General features: G+C 37.4%; 1 protein-coding gene across 7 annotated transcripts in view; it reads left to right on the plus strand.

Annotated features, from left to right (window-relative positions):
• Positions 1–18668, plus strand: part of SORCS2 (sortilin related VPS10 domain containing receptor 2) — a 548208-nt gene that overhangs the window by 502294 nt on the left and 27246 nt on the right. For all 7 annotated transcript variants that reach the window (XM_042053480.1, XM_042053482.1, XM_042053478.1 and 4 more), the window contains exons 15-22: positions 2475–2595; positions 3870–4003; positions 4608–4736; positions 6490–6661; positions 10267–10453; positions 14102–14235; positions 15401–15524; positions 17261–17373. In XM_042053480.1, coding sequence (XP_041909414.1) covers positions 2475–2595; positions 3870–4003; positions 4608–4736; positions 6490–6661; positions 10267–10453; positions 14102–14235; positions 15401–15524; positions 17261–17373 — 1114 coding nt within the window. The remainder of the gene's footprint in view (positions 1–2474; positions 2596–3869; positions 4004–4607; positions 4737–6489; positions 6662–10266; positions 10454–14101; positions 14236–15400; positions 15525–17260; positions 17374–18668) is intronic.

Here is an 18668-nt window from a genome sequence, read left to right on the forward strand (position 1 = left end):
TTTATCCACTAAGCCAGTTACCCTGTAAAAGGAGAAAATTACATCAGTTTGGCATGATTTGGTTTTGATAAATCTGTAGTAGCTGTTTGTTATCATTTTAATTATCTCCAAGGTGCTTAGAAGTGGATAGCTCAATAATTTGTTTGGTATCTTTGTGGATATCAAAATTAATTCTCTAACCCTCTGAGCTCTGTTTTGCTGTTTTATATCTCTGGTTATATATACACATATAAATGTGTATGTGTGGTTGGGTGTGCATATTTATATATATAAGCAATATGTTTCCCTTGCCATAGTTATTTGGAATCACCCTCATGAGGTTTCAAAGATCATTAATAATAGTTCAGAGATTATGTTTTCAGGAGAATGTCATTATTCTGTTCTACCTTGAACTCAAAACACCATCTCCTTTCTTCCTCTTTCCTTGACTGAGACAGCTAACATGAATGGAGAAAATTTTATTTGTTCTGTTGAAAATACTTTTCTTGAGGCAGGAGTGAAGCTTTAACAGGACTTGGCTACTTGCACTTGAAAGTATTTTTTTATAAATGAGTTAATAAAAGCAATGTAGTAAATTTGTAAAGTTTTGTGATGTCCAGAGAAGCATTCACTGAGGTAGGTAGTTTCATAAACACGTGGTGCAGTCTGCCTTATGTTAGTGCCTTGTATGGAGAAACAAAGACTTTAGAAAAGAGGTACAGGTATTTCGCATGTAAAAGACACTTCATGTCTGTCAGCAAACCCAGTCATATTGAAACAGGCATTGTGGAAAAAGCAAGAGACCACCTAAGCAGTCACTTTATTGAGTATGTAACTACCAGTGAATAAGATTATATGGTGACAGCAGCTCTCAGGATCCAGCTGAACCAGAAAAAGGAACCAAACCCTGAGGCTCAATGAGAGAAGTGGGACCACACACCTATGTGCACATACAGCCAGAGGACTGAGCCACATTTTTTAGTCTGTGTGTGTTGCTTCTACTTCTGAGCCATGGGTACATTTAGAAGGAAAGGAATTAGATGATCCAAGTCCTTTAATCTCAGCCTTACAAGAAAACAGTAAGACATAAAAAATAAATGCATGTGTTTCTGTTTAATTAAGTACACTGCTGCTGGTGTGGTTTCCTGTGAGCATGGGTTGTTCAGTCCTTATAATGTGAGCAGTGTGGGCAATAACCTCTTGATAATAAATCTCTCTGTTGTGGAGAGAAGCAAAGACACCAGACAGAAAAGGGGGAAATTACTGTACATCTTTAGTCCCTGTGAACTATTTTTCAGCCTCTTTGGTAGATTTTAGAGCACTAAGCCATTTTCCAGTGAAGATGCTTAGTGTGATGGTGTTGCCTCTGTGCTGTAGAGAATCAACCACTTCTGGTCTACCCTGGTTCCATGCTGAACCTGGTATTCAGGACAAGAGAAATGACTGGGCACAGCAGAATGCTTTTAGTAAAACTGTACCATTCCTGCTGTGTCTGGATTTGAACAAAACTGAGGGCAAAACAAAAGGAACAAATTTGGAGAATGATACTAAAGCTTGGAATAAGACCTCTGTGCAGTGTGAACTGCAGTGTGAACTGCACAGAAATTGTTGGCTTCAGAATTAACCTTAAATTCTTTGGCAAGTAAGTCACGAGTGTGATACAAACCACAAATACATTTTACTTTTGCCCAAATAGAGTCTTCATCCTTTCTAATTTGTTGCTGGATGTCATATTCACCCATTTTGTTTTGGAAATAAAGATTCTGACTTAGAAAATGTTGGCTGCTTTGAAACTGCAGCTTGGTTTTTAAAGCAATGAGATTTCCTTTTTTTTTTTTCCTCCCTCTACAAAAATTTTATGGTTTGTGACTGGTTTCTGTGATACACTGAAGTGTCTGAAATGAAGAAGAGACTCTGACTTCTCCAGCACAATGTGTAGATGTAGTGTATTCCTTAGAAATTAATGCAGTATCATGATAATGCAGTGAGTTTAACCATAGCACATTGCTATCTGAAGGCTGTAGAAATTAACACAAAGTCCCACAACAAAAACAACTGAAGAAATTGCAAGTCTTAAGGAATGAGTGACAGAGCTGGAAACTGACTCTGGTGGTCCTGGATTCTGCTCCCTGATCCTAATTTCCTGTCAAAATCTGAGAGCTCTGTCTGTTTCACATAGCAAGATAATAGACAAAAATTTTTGATTCCAAGTTAGAAAATATTATTTCCAATGAAATTTCTGGAGAGTTTTCTAGAAAAAAAAATCTTTAATATATGAGTTATATCTCTTCATTGTACAGTTTCATACAATTGACAAATGTTTCCTAACTTGACTTGTTGTACATAAAAGAGGAATAAAAGTGAAAGAAAAATTAACCAGGGACCTTTTAGCAGAGAACTATGACTGTGGATAGGAAAAGATAGGACTGAAATTTTGAATCTCAGATGTATGGTATTTCTTTGCAGTAAGAGTTTACTTTTGGCCTTTTGTTCAGAGTCTTTGGACATATCAGCTACCGTTCGGACTGGGAACTGGTGAAGGTGGACTTCAGACCATCCTTCCCCAGGGAGTGCACTGATGAAGACTATGAGTCTTGGGAGCTCACAAATCTACAGGTATTCATGGTTTTATGTTAATTGACAAAATTTTCCATAGCTTTCAGATTCATATGGAGCTGTGTACTGAGAAAATATTTCCAAATTGAATTTGGATGCTACATCCCCAGCTTAGTCTCCTCCGTATGCTGTTTTTACAAGAATTTAAAGTGGGAGAGGATTTTGTGTTCCCTTTGGTTGTGTGATCTGTGTCCCAAAAAAGGCAGAAGTATATCTGGGGGTCTGCCATAATAATAGGTGGTCCTGCTGGATTGGGAAGCATGTTCCATAAACTGAAGTGTGTAATATTGATTGAAACAATTTCAACATGCAATCGTGTTCTGCCAACTTCCTGACCACATACCATACTCATATATAAATTGTCATAAGTAAAGTCCTTTCCAGAAGTAATTTAGGATCTCAGTCGACCAATCACATAATGGAGTCCAGTTGTTTTGGGTAATACCCTTTCTGCAGTAATGTACTGAGGCTGTCTAATCCTGATGCTCTGTCCAAATCCACTTTTGGAAAGCTAAATTTTCTGTACAATGTACTGATTAAAGAGACCAATATGAGGTGGTTTTTTTTATTAAATGGAATGTGTCATATTTATTCATAATCATTCTGATTATTATGTTCTGCTTCTTCCAGCAGGGTTGGTTTATTTTTTGCATATGACTCAATGTTACTCCAGCTCTCATTTGCTAGTTTTCATGCCTAATTTTACACCTCTTGTTTGGAACTGCTGTGTGCTTACAAAGAATGTTATGCATATCTGAGCCTAAAGAGTAATAGTATCTTGGGATATTGGCATTGAAATGTCTTTCAGAAATTAGAAACTGCTAAAGTGACTTTGACAGAGTACTTGCAGCTGCCAAATTACCAGTGCAGTGTGTATGGAGAGAGTTCATTCTGTGTCCACATGGTGCTTCAGGTGGACAGCCGACACGAGATATGATAATTTAGAGAAATTCAGCTATCTGCAGCCAGATGAAATTTTTAAATGGCCATTCAGAATTTTGTACACAGGTTGGGCACACAGGAAACATAAATTGCAGTTGAATTTTCATGTGCATCTTCAGATTGGTGTCCTGGAAATATAGCCTATGTTACAACTCTGTAATGACCTGTTAGTGGACAGCAGTGGATATGAGGGCTTTCTATACCTATATATCTGAGTATCAGAGAGTTGATAAAGTTTGTAGTCTTGGCAGCAAGACCAGCCGTTCTTGGGACAACACAAGGCCTGTGTGGTAGAGGTTCTGTTGCAATAAGTCCAGTGCTTTGATATTCAGGGTGATCGTTGCATCATGGGCCAGCAGAGAAGCTTTCGAAAGAGGAAGATCTCATCATGGTGCATTAAAGGGAAAAGTTTCACATCAGCTCTCACATCCAAAGTTTGTGAATGTGTGAACACTGATTTCTTATGGTGAGTCTGTCTGTGGGCCTTTTGACTTATTGCTAATAAATAGTTACTTCGAGTTTGAGATGGGTTTATTTTCTGCCTTTTGCCCCTTTTCCTACATAGCCTTATTAGCAAATAGGCAATCTGTTATTGAATAACAGGTTTCTTTTGCATTTGCATTTGTTTAAAAACATTGCCATGTTTAAGTATTTGTTTCACCTGACTGAACAAATCCTGGTGTTTTTCTCTATTGATCAAGACTTGAAAAATGACCATTGAATTAATTTTAAAGGCAAGCAAACCCTTTCTACTAAAAAAAAAAAAAAGAAAAAGAAAAAAAAGAAAATAAATGTTTGGTCTGAGTGCCAAAGGAAACCTTTAAAAAATCTAAGTTACCAAGGGAGGTAATTTTGCAGAATTGACAAAGTAATTGCAACCAGTTTTCCCCCCAAGTGTACAGAACTCCCGTTGAAATTAGAACAGATTTGGCTTTGTCAACTTGTATGTTCTTCTGGTAGAATAACACTGAAAAAATATATTGACTTTCAAAAATGTAGTCTCATTCACCCCAAATTGGACTGCAGAGTGAAGTGGCAATAGTAACACATTTGGTGTTGATGTTTTTCAGTGATTATGGGTTTGAGCGCTCTGCACCTCTGAAGTCAGAGTCGAGCAAATGCTTTGCTGACTTTTGGTTTAACCCAGAAGCACCTCCTGAAGACTGTGTGTTGGGGCAGGCATACACCAGCAGCACTGGGTAAGCTGATTTTGCATTTCAGTGGCTTGATGAAGTTTCCAGAGAGGGGGAGAATATTTCAACCAGCAGCCTCAAAAGTGGTTTGGAAGAAATTCACATTTGAGCACTTAAATGAAGTCTACAGGAGAGCTGGAGAGGAACTTTTCACAAGGGAACATAGTGATAGGACAAGGGGGAATGTCCTTAAACTGAAGGAGGGAAGGTTTAGATTAGATATTAGGAAAAAATTCTTTGCTGTGACACTGGTGAGACACTGGCACAGGTTGCCCAGAGAAGCCATGGTTTCCTCATCTGTGGAAGTGTTCAAGGCCAGGCTGGATGGGGCTTTGAGAAACCTGGTTTAGTGGAAGGTGTCCCTGTCCATGACAGGGGGATTGGAAATAGATGATTTTTAAGGTCCCTTCCAACCCAAACCAGTCTATGATTCTATGAAATGTAAATAAGACAAACTGTAACAACTGAGAAATGGAAAAGTTCTGATTCTGACTTAGAGCATGAGCAGAAGCTTCCTACAGACTTAGAAAGAAAAATATTACTTTGCGTGTTCACAGCGATTCAAAACCTAATCCATTTGAGAAGAGGGGGAGCTGTCTTTTCAGAATTTTAATTTTTTTTGTAATATTTTTTATCTATTATTACACTTATGATAGGAATGTTCATTCAGAGCCTTTTCTTTTAGCTCATTGCTTGAGTTTAGAGTAATTTTCAGTTTGGATCCAATGAATTAATCTGAGGAACTGGCAACATCTCACAGAATTTCCAAGTTTCTCACTTCCATAAGGGTAAGGAGTTCTGTGGAGAATAGATTCTTTTCCTGACCATATGGGACACTAAGAATCAAAGGAAAGCTTTAGTAACTATAAACAATACTGCATAGAATATGCACTACAATGTAGTCTGACGTCTGTGCTGAGAATAACTTGCAGCTGGCATCTATTCTGGCTTATCATAACACCATCACAGTCAGTTGTGGATATGAGAACCAAATGCTGAAACGTCCAATCTGGCAGTAGAATCACAGTCTCTGTGTATATTTACCTAACTGAGGAAAATGCTGCCTTTTAGGTTTTGGCTGACAGCTGTGATATAAGTAATATATATAGATACTTATAAGATATACAGAATGGGAATTCAAAAGACTGAAATATGACTCTGATATTAAAGGACGTTTAAAAAGAATATACCTGTGTGAAAGTGATCTGTAAACAATTAGTGTACACATCCAACTATTTTATTATTAGCACTGTAAAAGCGTTAGTCCTTTCACTCTTTTATATTGTTATATTAAACAAATGCTTTAAGTGTTTTAAGAAATGAAGAGATTTGAAAGCAGCAGTTAAGCAATTGGTTGCAGGTTAATGCAGAAAATGTTTGGTCTAATTTCTTCCTGATCTTTGGGGTTTGAACCAAGATCTCTAGAGCATTGAAGACTCGAATGCTAGAAAAGGGGATGGCAGAGAAAACAGCAGACTGTCTAGCTCCTGGAGGGCTATTCAGGCATGTTTCTAAGTTGGAAAACACAGACTTCAAGGGCATGCAAGTGAAATTCTCATCATGCTCCACACCCTTTCTTCAGCAGGTTTCCCCTAGTAAAGGCAAAGTCCCCAGTCAAAGTACTTGCATTGTGAGTTGGCCTTGATCATTTGCAATCTTCTTTGTTTGTGAACCCAAGGAAAATGCAGTAGCTGCAATCAGACATGCATTTGGTGCCTTTGCTGCAATTCATTGTGTCCAATGCTTACTGTTTTTGCAGGTACAGGAAAGTTGTTTCTAATGTGTGTGAAGGTGGAGTAGACCTGCAGCAGAACTTAGCACACCATATGTGTCCATTGATTGCTCCCAAGGGACTTCAGATCAGCATCAGAGAAGAAAGTCTGGCTGTTAGGCCTGGGGAAGACATCACCTTCATTGTCCGACAAGAGCAGGTAGTAATGAACGTTGGCTACATGGAAGTTGAATCACTGATTTTAGGGTTAGTTTCATTCCTACCTGCTTTGCTGCTGAATGAAGATTAATTTGTGCTTAAGGCAAAGATTAATAGCTTTCTAAATACTGAAACTTGCTTTCAAGTGAATAAGACAAGCCAGGAAACTCAGTGAACCTCCAAATTCTACCCGCAGAACAGGAATTGTCTCCTCAGCAGAAAAAGCACTGGCTGCTTGGAAAGTCAGAGTAACTGGATTACCAAAGTCTTCTTGGACTGAAAATTTCAACTGCTGTATCAGAGAACAGAAATGCAGAGAACATTTAATATTCAGGTTTAAGTGTTTTTGAGAATCAGCCTTTCAGAAAAGAATGAGGAAAAGCCTTACAGAAATCAGCAAATAGGACAGCATAAGAATATTTATTATATATTAGTTGTGTTGCCAAAGACATGAGTTTTTTTCTGTTTATCGAGAGACACTGCCCTAAGGCCCTGACCAACAGCAGTGAGTAACTTCTGGAGGAATTGTTTGCCTTGGGTTTGTTTTTTAGCATTAGGCTGTAACTGCTCTGCTCAGGTTACCGGAGTATTGTCCATCCTGACTAACCCCGCTGGTTTGCAAGAACTAGAAGAAAGTTCACACATTTTGGCAAACCTGTGCTATATAAATTGAGCACTTGGGATTTATTTCTGTAATAGAAACAAGAAGATCACATGCAGAAGACTGGGCTGCTTAATACTTCGCAGGCTCTGTGTCCCAGTGCATGCAGTGCCCCAACAGTTTGTGTGGCAAGTTCTGCTGCCTTCCCTTTTTAGAGTTTGTTTGGAAATGTTTATTGTAAGCCTAGAGCATTTGGTTACAATTTGGACTCTAATGATTTTGATTGGCAGTTTGACTTTTTTCCTACTGAAGCGTTCATGTATCTCTGTGGCAATATGAAAAACATTTAAAATTATTCACAAATTTTCGGAAGTAAGGGATCTTGAAGAGAATCCTGTGCTGTGTTTTTTGGTGAAGTCTTTGCTCCATACATCAGAGGAAGACAGATTTAGAAGAAATGTAGCAGTTTGGTGCCCTCTGTGGCTAAGAATAATATTTAAACTCAAATGTCCTGAGCATTGCTTAGGACTTAATCTGTAGGACAAAATCTAATGAGAATTCATAACAGCTACTGAGTTTAAGAAACAGCTCTACTACAACAAACCAAAACATACCACTTTCTTTGGTGAACAGAATTAATTTACTAGTTTCTGTGAACACATGTTATTAGGTGCAGGAATACCAGACATTAGGGAGTAAAGGAAGCAGGCTTCTGATACGTTTGGGCAGTTTTCAGCTGTCCTTAGAAATAATAATAATAATAAATAAATACATCATCATGATCATCATTTTCCCCGAATTCTGTTGGCTGAATATATGAATAAATAATGTCATTGCAATCTCCTATTTTTTATGAAAGTGGAAGCCCCGATTCCTTATAGATTTAGCTGCCTTTTCCCTTTGTCACTGTTTTGCTATCATTCCATTCTCTGTTGTTACTGGTCAGGAACTAGAAATACCTTGGTGTTTTGAAGACAGCACTCTCATCTTTACAGTGGGGAAGCTATTAGAATAAAACATTAAGAAAACCTTCCCCTACAGTCTTTCAATGCTAGTTTCTGTCTCACCTGGAAAAAATATGCATGTATATTTGTTAGCATAAGAAAGCGTGTACAAGAACTGTATGCAAGCTAATGTCATCTAAAGAGATTCCACTTACTAACACATTGCTGGCAAGGAGATATCTCTTTTGCTTTAAACTTTAATAACATATTATCTCCTCTGCTAAATTCTACTCTTCTGTTGTCAAAAGAAAGGTGTTATTTGGAAAAAAAACTATTCACAGTGAAGAGGCTTTCACAGTCCTTTATGTGTCTTGAAATATAGTGCTTAGGTATTTGATAATCCTACAGGTCCCTTATTATGGGGAAAGAACATTATAAGCAATGTTCTTTCATATGATAAAAAGTGGAAGAAAATCATCCACACTGCAAAATGGTAAAAGGAGGGAATATAGTATGTTTTCCTTCCTTTTGTAATGGCAGGGTACGTAAATTCTAGGCATGATACCTACTGTGATTTTCAAATAACCATAGAAATGTAGACTGACAGGTTGGAAGGGACCTCAAGGATCATCTGGTCCAACATCTCTTGGCAAAAGCACAGGCTAGATAAGATGCCCAGATGTCCTGCTGAATCTTAGAAGTGTGTAGCTCTGGGTCATTTGCCAGTTTCCTGAGGAGATTATTTCAATCACTGATTGTTGGCATTGTGGAAAGAATTACATTAGTGCTGCCTTTTAGAATTAAATTTTGAAATAAAGCAGTTTCCTAGTGGCTTTTGGAGAAATTGAGTGATTTTTGAATGCTTTAGTGTCAATCCTTTTCTGCTTCGATGGTCTTTCATGTCGCTTGACCAGCATATGAGTGTATACATTCCTTTCCTAGAGGCAAGGAAGTTTTTAAAATCAATACCTGTGTTTTCACAACAAAGAGGCTTTTCTACAAAGCCTGGCCCTGTGGCCTGTCTGAATTGCATGGCTGTGATGGCCATGTGCTCTGGCAAGCAAGCAGGAACATCCACACTGCTGGAGATCAAGGAAGCAGGGCCGCTCACTCAGGCAGTGCTGAGTGAGTATTGAGAAAGTGTTGCTGCTCACAGCTAAAATGCATTTTGACTGCATCCACGTCACTAGTCCATGTGGCACAGGCCTGATTGCTCTCTAGAGCAGCCACACCATGACAACACGAGCAATGGGCATGTTTGTCCTCTGACAGTGGTATCAGTCTTGTGGTACTTTAAGCCTGAATTTAGGAACACACTGTCATTTAAAGGAGCACTTAGCAGAAGTGTGATGAATTATAAATTCCATGAGATGTTTGACATGACAGAATTATTTGGCTGGACTTTTAAACCATTTCCCAAACTCACCTCACTGATCTGCTTCATTAAGCATGCATCTAATTTTGTTTTAGAGCATGTTAGTTCTTGGCGTGCTGGTAGCTCAGTGTAACACTCTACAACTCTGTGTGAGGATCCTAGCTTGGGTCTTAAAGGCCATATGGTTGACACTCAGGAGGTGTGGCTGGAAGATGCTGTGAAGAATGTCTAAGCCAATTAATTTTATTTTAGAATTGCAAAGGCTAGAAGCTTGTGGGATGAGTATTAAATTGCTAAAATAGCGATCTTCAGTTGCTTACAATCACAGGAGCATCACCTTTGAACCTGGGGCTGCCCAGCAGCATTATGTTACATAATGTCCAGTGGCATTAAGGGAAGAGTGATGGTTTCTGTGCCATACAACTTGGTTAGTGGTCTGGGGTATCTAATTTTAAGGTAGCACCTTGCTGTATAAACTTGATATTATCTCTATTAGTGCACACAGCATCTGTTGCACTAACGTCTTTGCCATGGCTGTAGTGGTTTTACTGCAGCTGTTGTGACTGGGTCAAGATGTCTGGCTGGGGCTGAAAATGCTGTTGTGATTCTATAAAAGGTTATAAACACGTGTCCTGTCTATTTTGGTTCTGGCCGTTTAAAATATTTTTGATGTGTTTTCCTTTTAGGGTGATGTATTGAGTACCAAATACCAGGTAGATCTTGGAGATGGCTTTAAGGCGATATATGTGAACCTTACAATGACTGGAGAGCCCATCCGTCACCACTATGAGAATCCTGGGATTTACCGCGTGTCAGTGAAGGCTGAAAATGTGGCTGGGCATGACGAGGCTGTGGTGTTCGTCCAAGTCAACTGTAAATCAGCTCTTTGGTTTTCTTACTTTTGCCACTGTGTAAAAACCTCACGTCAGCTATGAAGTAGGAAAGAAAATTACTAGTCGCAATTAGGAAAAACATATTTTTCAATATCCTCTTGCACCCTTGAAGTGTTGTGTGTTGTTAATGCAGAGGCTTGTAAACCAAATGCAGTAGGAGGTCAGAATTAGTTTTGTTTGGATTTGGCAGGAGGATGGTTTATTAATCTTTTAAATAACAAGCATGCCTCAGTACAAATTTCAGATTTGATCTATCTTCCTGATTCAACACCTGTTGTCAGCCTTAGCAGCTAAAATTTAATACTTTAAGTTATGTCTTTTTAAAGCTTCTAGGTGCAGTGTAAAGTAAGTTAACAGATGTGTTGGGAAACATATGAGCACTTGTATGATTTTAAAAAATAGTCAAAATCTCAGTGGTTCTAAATCTAAATTTTAGGTAGTTAATTCTCACAGAGTTTTAAATGGTGCTTGGATATAACTTCATGCTTGCAGGCAGTATGACTTGACTTATAATTCTCTTCCTCTCCTTAATTAAGACCAAAACCCCTCAATACAACAGATATAAAATAAAGAATAGCATGGCCCTGGGAATATCATGCACCATTGCAAGCTTAATGTACCTCAGGCATCTCATAACTGAAATGAAGAGGAAAACTCAAAAGTGAAACTGATTTTTCCTCTTCAAGATTCAAGACAGCTATTGCCTGTTTTCAAATGTGTCAAAAATTCAGAAACGAGTAACATCAAAGGAAAAGATACTCATCTTGCGTTCCCCAGGTGTCTGTTTCCCTCTGTTGTGAGTGGTGTGTCTTCCATCTTAATCCCAAAGCAATGGAAATCACTGGAGCCATATACCAGGTTGTGCACAGATCCATGCGCTTTATGTCAGCTTGTCTAGTGGCTGCTGATATTTATGTATTTTGCTAGTCAGCATCCTTGAGTTCAGAGTTTCCAGTTCACTTTGATTAGCAGATGAAGCCAAACACATTCATGCTAAAGACTAATCTCCGTTAGTATCAAGCAGAAGGAATCAGAATCAAATTTTACACCTCTGTTTCATTATCTGTTTCTTTGTTGTGTTTGTTTTTTTAAATAATTTGAGCTCCAGAGAGCTCAGATAAATTACTTAGGGCTTCACTATTACTTTTTAGAAGCTTTTAGGTGCTGAGAAGTAGAGTAGACAGAGAAATAGTAGATCTGTACAAGGCAATGAACAGGAAAAAACTCTGTGTGACACAAGTAAATGACTGGTGCATTAAAGGGACTTTGGTGCTGAAGTACAGAGGCAGCAGGGCACTGAGGCAGATGTGATCCCTTCCTGGGCCTGCCCACAGGTGCTGCACGGGGGCTAGAAGACTCATGGAACTGTGTTACACAGCCTGCTTGAGTAAATGCTTTCCATGTGATTTGTTCTCTTTAATATTTTAGGTAAATTACAAGATTTGAGGAAATTAGTTGGCACTAATTAAACTGCAATTTCTACATTTTAGTGAAACACTAATAGCTATTAAGGGACATTTTTCACTGTGGAATACCATGAAAGCAGGAATCTCTGTAGAATCCTGCTTTCAGGAGTCAGCAGTCTCCAACTGATGTATTATGCCTGGGGAGTTATTTAGAGACCAATGGCAGAGGAAATATTTTTCACTTCTGCCAGGTTACTATGGGATACTCTGTAATGCAGGACAATTACAAGAATTTTGGCCTGTCATCCAAATCATGCTTTCTGATCCAGATTAAACAATCTACAACTTTTTAATGAACTGCAAGAGAAATTAGAGCAATCTGATAGCATAAATGTGAGTAGGCAACAGTAGAGGCCCAAGAATTCAGAATAAAAAAAGCCTGAAGAGCTACATACATTAATATATAGACTGCGTGCATTTTATTTTTCATGGAACTATGACCTTTGTAGTGTGGAACTTCAGAAACTGTACTGAAATTTTAATTTAGTTAAATAGAAATCATGTAAGCCAAATTCAATCTTAATTGTACACACTTAAGGGTGCTATGAAGCTTGTTCAAATGCATTATGGAATTGTATGACATAGGCAAGCAGAAGAATTTGCAGTAATTATTCTCAGCTCTTTAATATATAGAAACAACAGACTTGAAATAACAGCTGTCGTTCAAGTACTAAACAACTTGGCCTCTAAAAATTTTGGAAAATAAATTAATCTTCTTCAGGAACAAAACCATATCTCAAAGTGATCAGTTTCCTCTGTGAAAACACTAATTTATGGCAAAAGCAAAAAAGTTTCGCAGCTCCCTCCAGAAGGAAAATCTGTTTCTAGAAGGAACAAATTTAATTAATTTCTGACTTTTCTTCAAGGCACCGGCAACAGGAGAAGCATTTTTACTCCCCTGGAAGCTACTGAAGAAATTTTTTAAAGCACACAACATGTCTTGAATTCATATAGGTGGTTAAAGAGTTATTGGGCAAAATGCAGAGTGAAAGTAGAGCCTTACATACAGATGAAGCAGCACACAGACCAGGTGAAGTGAGGTGGAAAAGGAGGTTGGACAACTTGTTCTCAGAAGTTCAGTGAGTTTAGTCAAAATGAATTAGAAGTGAACAGGCAATGACTCAGTTCCTGATACAGAATAAGAGAAATACTTTAGAACAGTGTTAATTACCTTTAAGTTTGCACTGAGATGAAAAGCCTTTGAATGAGTTAAAAGATATTTAAAATGGACCAAAAATGGGTGGGTTAGTATTCATTCTGTGCAATGAATGAATGTTGGGCTATATGGTGGTTTCGTATCCTGGGTAGTTGGTGCAGGTGAAGAAGTTAAGAAATTCTAGTTATCACTTTGTACTGTTGAAAAGCTTTTACCTTCAGACATTCTGATAAAGATATACTGGGAAACCTCTGAGGGAAAGGTTTTCTTTCAACACAGTTATTGTGCTGTGAAACAGCACAACACTAATAAACACAACATTTACAAGCAGATAAAACTGTTGTAATGATGCATTTCTTTTAAACAAATAATAATGTTTATGGCTTTGGTAGTTCAGAAAGGAATAAACTTACTCTAAGGCACATTTTGGAGTACAGAGGTTATCTATTTTGATTTGCAAATAAATGCTCCCCTGATGTACACATCTATTTTAAAGCATGCATTAATGAGATTTTTTGTGTGGTGTGAGCCTAACAGCTGATATTTTATAATGAAAATGAGTAGTCAGCAGCATTCTTTTTCAGTTTTCTGCTTTTCCCATAGCAATTTGAGATGTTAGATTTCTATTCATTTGATCTTTTGTTACTAAGTTAAAAAAAAAAAGCTGAGATTGCCGTTTCCACTTTTTAACTGGAGTATTTGCTTATGTGTTCTAGAATTGGACATGAATGAAAAGAACGGGCATGAGAGAAGTGCATTTTGTTGATCTGTCTTATTGCTTTAAGATTTTGTTTGAGGGGTTTTGGGCTGATCTGGGGGATGTTTTTTGGTTGAAATGAGGTCTTTCCAATTATGTCCATAGCTTTCAACATGGATGTAAAAGAGGGAGAAAGGAGGGAAAAATAAGTTCAGGATGTTATGGTGAACAGATGAGAGGCTTTTGGGGAGAGAGGTGTTAATGAATTGATGAATTCTTATTCAGTGATGTTTTTGGAACTTTGTCCAGCTCCACTCCAGGCTTTAAATTTAGAAGTGGTTCCAGTCATTGGGAGAAACCAGGAGGTGAACCTGACAGCCATCATACTGCCTAAGAACCCTAATTTGACAGTTTTCTACTGGTGGATAGGAAACAATCTTCAGGTACACAAATGATTTTGACTGAGATTCTTTTAAATCTTTTTCCAATAAGGGTTGTCCCTTTCTTTCAATTTCTAAACTGTTTCCTTTGTGTGGGGGCGAACAACAATTTATTCTACTTCATTACCTGTGGAAAATAACTTGTAGAGAGGGATGGATTTGGGATCATAACTTGTAAATGATGCAACCTGGATTTATGCACTTCCAAGCTAATAATGAATGATATAAATTATAGTGCCATACAGATATATAGATATATAGATATATATATATGTGTGTGTGTGTGTGTATATTTTTTTCATTGTATAGATAAATATTTTCTGGGAGTCTAAAATAATATCATATCAAAAATTAAGGAATATCTTAAAGAATATCAAAACATTGAGAGCACTCAAACAATCTAGTGTTTTTCGTTTGGGGATCAAAGTCTATATAAACAGGTCCTAGATCATTAAATATCCGAGTAGTTCAATTGGGAATATTTATTGTGTAGCTGGGTTAATATCTTTTAAGGCAATTCTTTCAATAACAGGTAAGTAAAATATTTTCTTTATGAGGCAGACTGAGTGTGACAGAGGAATGCTTCAAATAAGTGCAGTGAACTTTCTTCTTGTGAATGTGCTGTCTCCCATAATCCCAGCCTGTATCTGTTCATAATTTTTGACCTTGCCATTGCTGGTACAGGCACTGCAGGTCTTGTGAAGGTTTTATAATTCATAAGGAAGTGGTCAGGGAACAGACTATCTCAGCTCCACCTTAGAGGTTACTGTTGGCTGGTGCTCTAAGTTGACAGCATTAATCCTTTTGACCCTGGCATACCCTACATTCTTTGAGGCAAATGACTTGCTTTATATAATCTTGTAGAGATTGTTGAGTCTCCCTCAGACTCCATTAACTTCAGTGGAATCTGACTGAAAACCTAATATGCAACCGATTACTCTAAAAGAAATATTTTCCTCATCTGGCTGCTATTCTGTTTATAAAGAATGCTTTTAGGGAAAGAAAATTATATATTGAAAATTGTAATTGATCCATTTGATGAAACATTGGTACATTTAAAATTGATGTGAAAATTTTTTGGTGATATTTTTAACAACAGGTTCTTCAGGCACTGTTCTCATGGTTCTTGTTGAAATTCTGTTTTAAACTGTTCTTTGTTTTTTTAAAGCCACTGCTTACATTGGAGAGTTTTCTGGTGACAAAGTTTGCTGAGACAGGTGATGTCAGAGTTACGGTGCAAGTCTCCTGTGGGAGCTCTATGCTTCAGGACTCAAAAGTTGTCCATGTTTTTGGTGAGACCTTAGTCTTTTTCATTTTTTTTTTTAATATGTATTAATTATTGGACCTCTAAAACCAGCCCTGGTGCAACTGAACCTAGTGTAAAATGATATCTAATGCCAGACTTAATTCTTAAAATTAGAGGCATGAACTGTCACTAGATAACCACAAAGCTGAAGAGTGGGATTGTATGGGAGGCTTAATCTCAAACACTTTGTTTCCTTTGCTTATTTTAAATGTTACTGTGGTTTCCAAATGCTATATGTAAAGTGTTTTAGTAGTATTTTCGCCTCTGACTAGAAAGTTTCCCAGAATTTCTAAGTAAAGTAGTCTAAATACCTCTGGAAAAAAAGAACATTTAGTTGTGTGTATGCTCTCCGCATTGAAAACAATGTCAAATAACTGCCTTTAATCACAATACGTCACTGTTACCTTGATGTTTATCTGAGATTTTGGATCAAATATAGCTCTGCTGTAATTATGAAATAACCCTTCAGCTCTTGTACCGCACTGTGCCCTGGTGTGGCTTTTTTGTGTTTTATAATGTGGTGACAAGGCAAAATATACTGTGGAAAATGTAGTGCTGGCAAATTATTTGCATTTGTATTTGTGCTGTCACATGTGGGAATTGTGATAAGTATAAAAGCTTTCATTTCAATGCAGAGCTAAAAGCCTTTGGATATCATGCAATACAAGATGTGATATATCTCTATTGTCTGAAGAAGATTCTGTTATTTTTGCTTTTAGTATACTAATTAATTTAAAATAATGGTAAAAGCGCCACTTATGCTAAATGGAGCTTTTATGAACCTTCTCCTTTTCTGAGATAAATGGATATAACATTTATACTACCACTTACAAATGCATCAGCTTTTTTAGAAGTATTCAGAAGTATAACACTCCTAGTGTGACTACATCAATGGCTTTGTCATTCCAGTGCTCCTTTTGCCAATCCTAATATCAAGATCATGAAAGTACTGGCCATCAGGAACATAAAGAAACTTTTGAAAAAGCAAGCCACATTAAAATATAATTCTGTTGGAAATACTGGGGGGAGGCAGGTTTGTCTCGTGTGTTCCAGAGGTTCTCTACCTCTGCTTTGCATTAAGTTCCCCAGGTTTTCGTCAAAGGAGCCTGTAGGTAGAAAGGGAAGATGTTAGAGACTACTTTCTGAGGTTCAACCCATTTCTAGTATTTCAGATATTTTTGACAAGTCCAGAGAAATATTGTGGGTGTACCTTTGTTTTATTCTTTTTTTCAAAGAGGGCAGTAGTTAGCCTTTGTAATATCATTTCTGTTCTTATTTCATATCTAATTTATGAAGTAAAGTATTCATTTTATATGGAAAACAGAAATGTGCAGTGGAAAAGCCCCCACATGCTTATAATCCAGTGAGGGTAAAATCCTTTGGTACATTCTCATTTCAAATAAAAGAAACCAATGACTTCTGTGTAATACTCCCTTATTGACCTAAGGGAAAATTATTGGGAACATTATGACCCCAAAACATGTATGTAGATCTGCTTTATTTCTTTTTCTTCCTCCTTTTTTAGTCTTTAAGCACAAACTTGATGATGTTGATGAAAATACAGAAAGAAATTGAATGCCTGACGACAGAGAGCAGTGGGGGTCCTAGATACTGCAGTGCTGCACAGCAAAAAAGTGCTAAATACAGATTTTTAGCTTTTAGTTCTACCAAACCCCTTTTGCAATCTGGTTTATTTCTTGCTGTTTCTTTTTGTTTTTCCAGATCATTTTCATGTTCTTCCTCTGAAGTTTACTAAGCACCTGGACATGTACAACCCCGACATACCGGAGTGGAGGGAAGACATAGGGCGGGTAGTGACGCGACTCCTTGCAAAGGTGCTCTTTCAGATTGGTCATAAAATGTTCCCTTGCCAGTCATAAAGCTTGAAGGTTAAGTTAATACCTTCTCATTTAGAAGGGATTTAGAAATGGAGGCAGAGCAAAATAATAAAATGAACCTCATGAGCCACATTTCAAGCAAGTTTGTGCCTAGTGTCACTTTTAAGTGCAAGCTGTAGACAATGATATTGTAACATCGACAGTTTAGGTCTAACACAGTCTAATTGGCAATTAATGCTAAATATTGCTCTCTGGGATTAGGGATAGACATATTAGCAAATACTACTGACTGCAAAGCAGGAAGAGTTAAGTAGCTTAAATGTGATAGATTTAGAAGCTAAAGAATGTGTAATATAATAGACATCATCTTTGTGTATAAACAAAGCAGAAAGAAAGAATTTACTATGCTGGTTCTGTAACTTGGAAAATTATATATAACCTATAGGCACACAGTTTGTACCACTGTTTTTTTAGAGCATGTTCACAAAAGAAATGTGGTTTGGGAACAGCTGAATCCTATAGGCTAAATCAAATTTAAAACTATGCTGTAGTACTGTGGCATTACATCACCTCACAGAAACTTTGAGCTCGAGAGCTGTGCTCTTCAGGTACACACCCTGCCAGCAACCAAGGGTGCCCACACTGGCTTTTGTGAGAGCAGTAGCACTGAGGAACATGTTGATATTGTTTATAAAATATTTGCATTTTAAATCACTTTACTTCTCCTGGATTTACAATTGTGCAAATCAGGTTCTAAACTTTTTGACTTTATATCGTTTCCTACCTTTTTTTTTTTTGTTTGAGATTCTTATCAAATGTCAAATTAATTTCTTGCTTTTATCAACTTAAACTCATTCCATAAGCTGTGTCAGTCAAAAAACATTTTATTCCCTTATAAAATAAGCTCTTGCATTTTAATAATTACTAAAACATTTGCCAAAGTATATGAACAATTTAATGGAGCTTCAGAATCTGTTTGAGGAAGGCTAAGGAAAGTGCCCAGGGTATGGTCATTAGAATTGTGTGGCTGCATTGTACAAAACATGGAGAAATTTGGGACTAAAAGCCAAATTTGCACAAATTATTTTACAAAGGGATGTATTTGACTTTCAGCAGGGGAATGAAAGTATTTATTACAATTTCAGGAACTGAACCCCTCAGTGTTCTTAGTCTCATGTTGGAAGACTTCCTTCTGTCCATTAAGCACCTTCCAAAGTAACCTACTGAAGCTAAAGTCAGCTGTAATGACTATGCACTTCTAAGTGTACACTGTGTCTGAATGGCTCACAAAA

The sequence above is a fragment of the Corvus kubaryi genome, unplaced genomic scaffold, assembly GCF_017639235.1.
Source record: "Corvus kubaryi isolate FWS band 111438036 unplaced genomic scaffold, C.kubaryi_AGA036_p1.0 split1-131, whole genome shotgun sequence".
Classification (NCBI taxonomy): domain Eukaryota; kingdom Metazoa; phylum Chordata; class Aves; order Passeriformes; family Corvidae; genus Corvus; species Corvus kubaryi.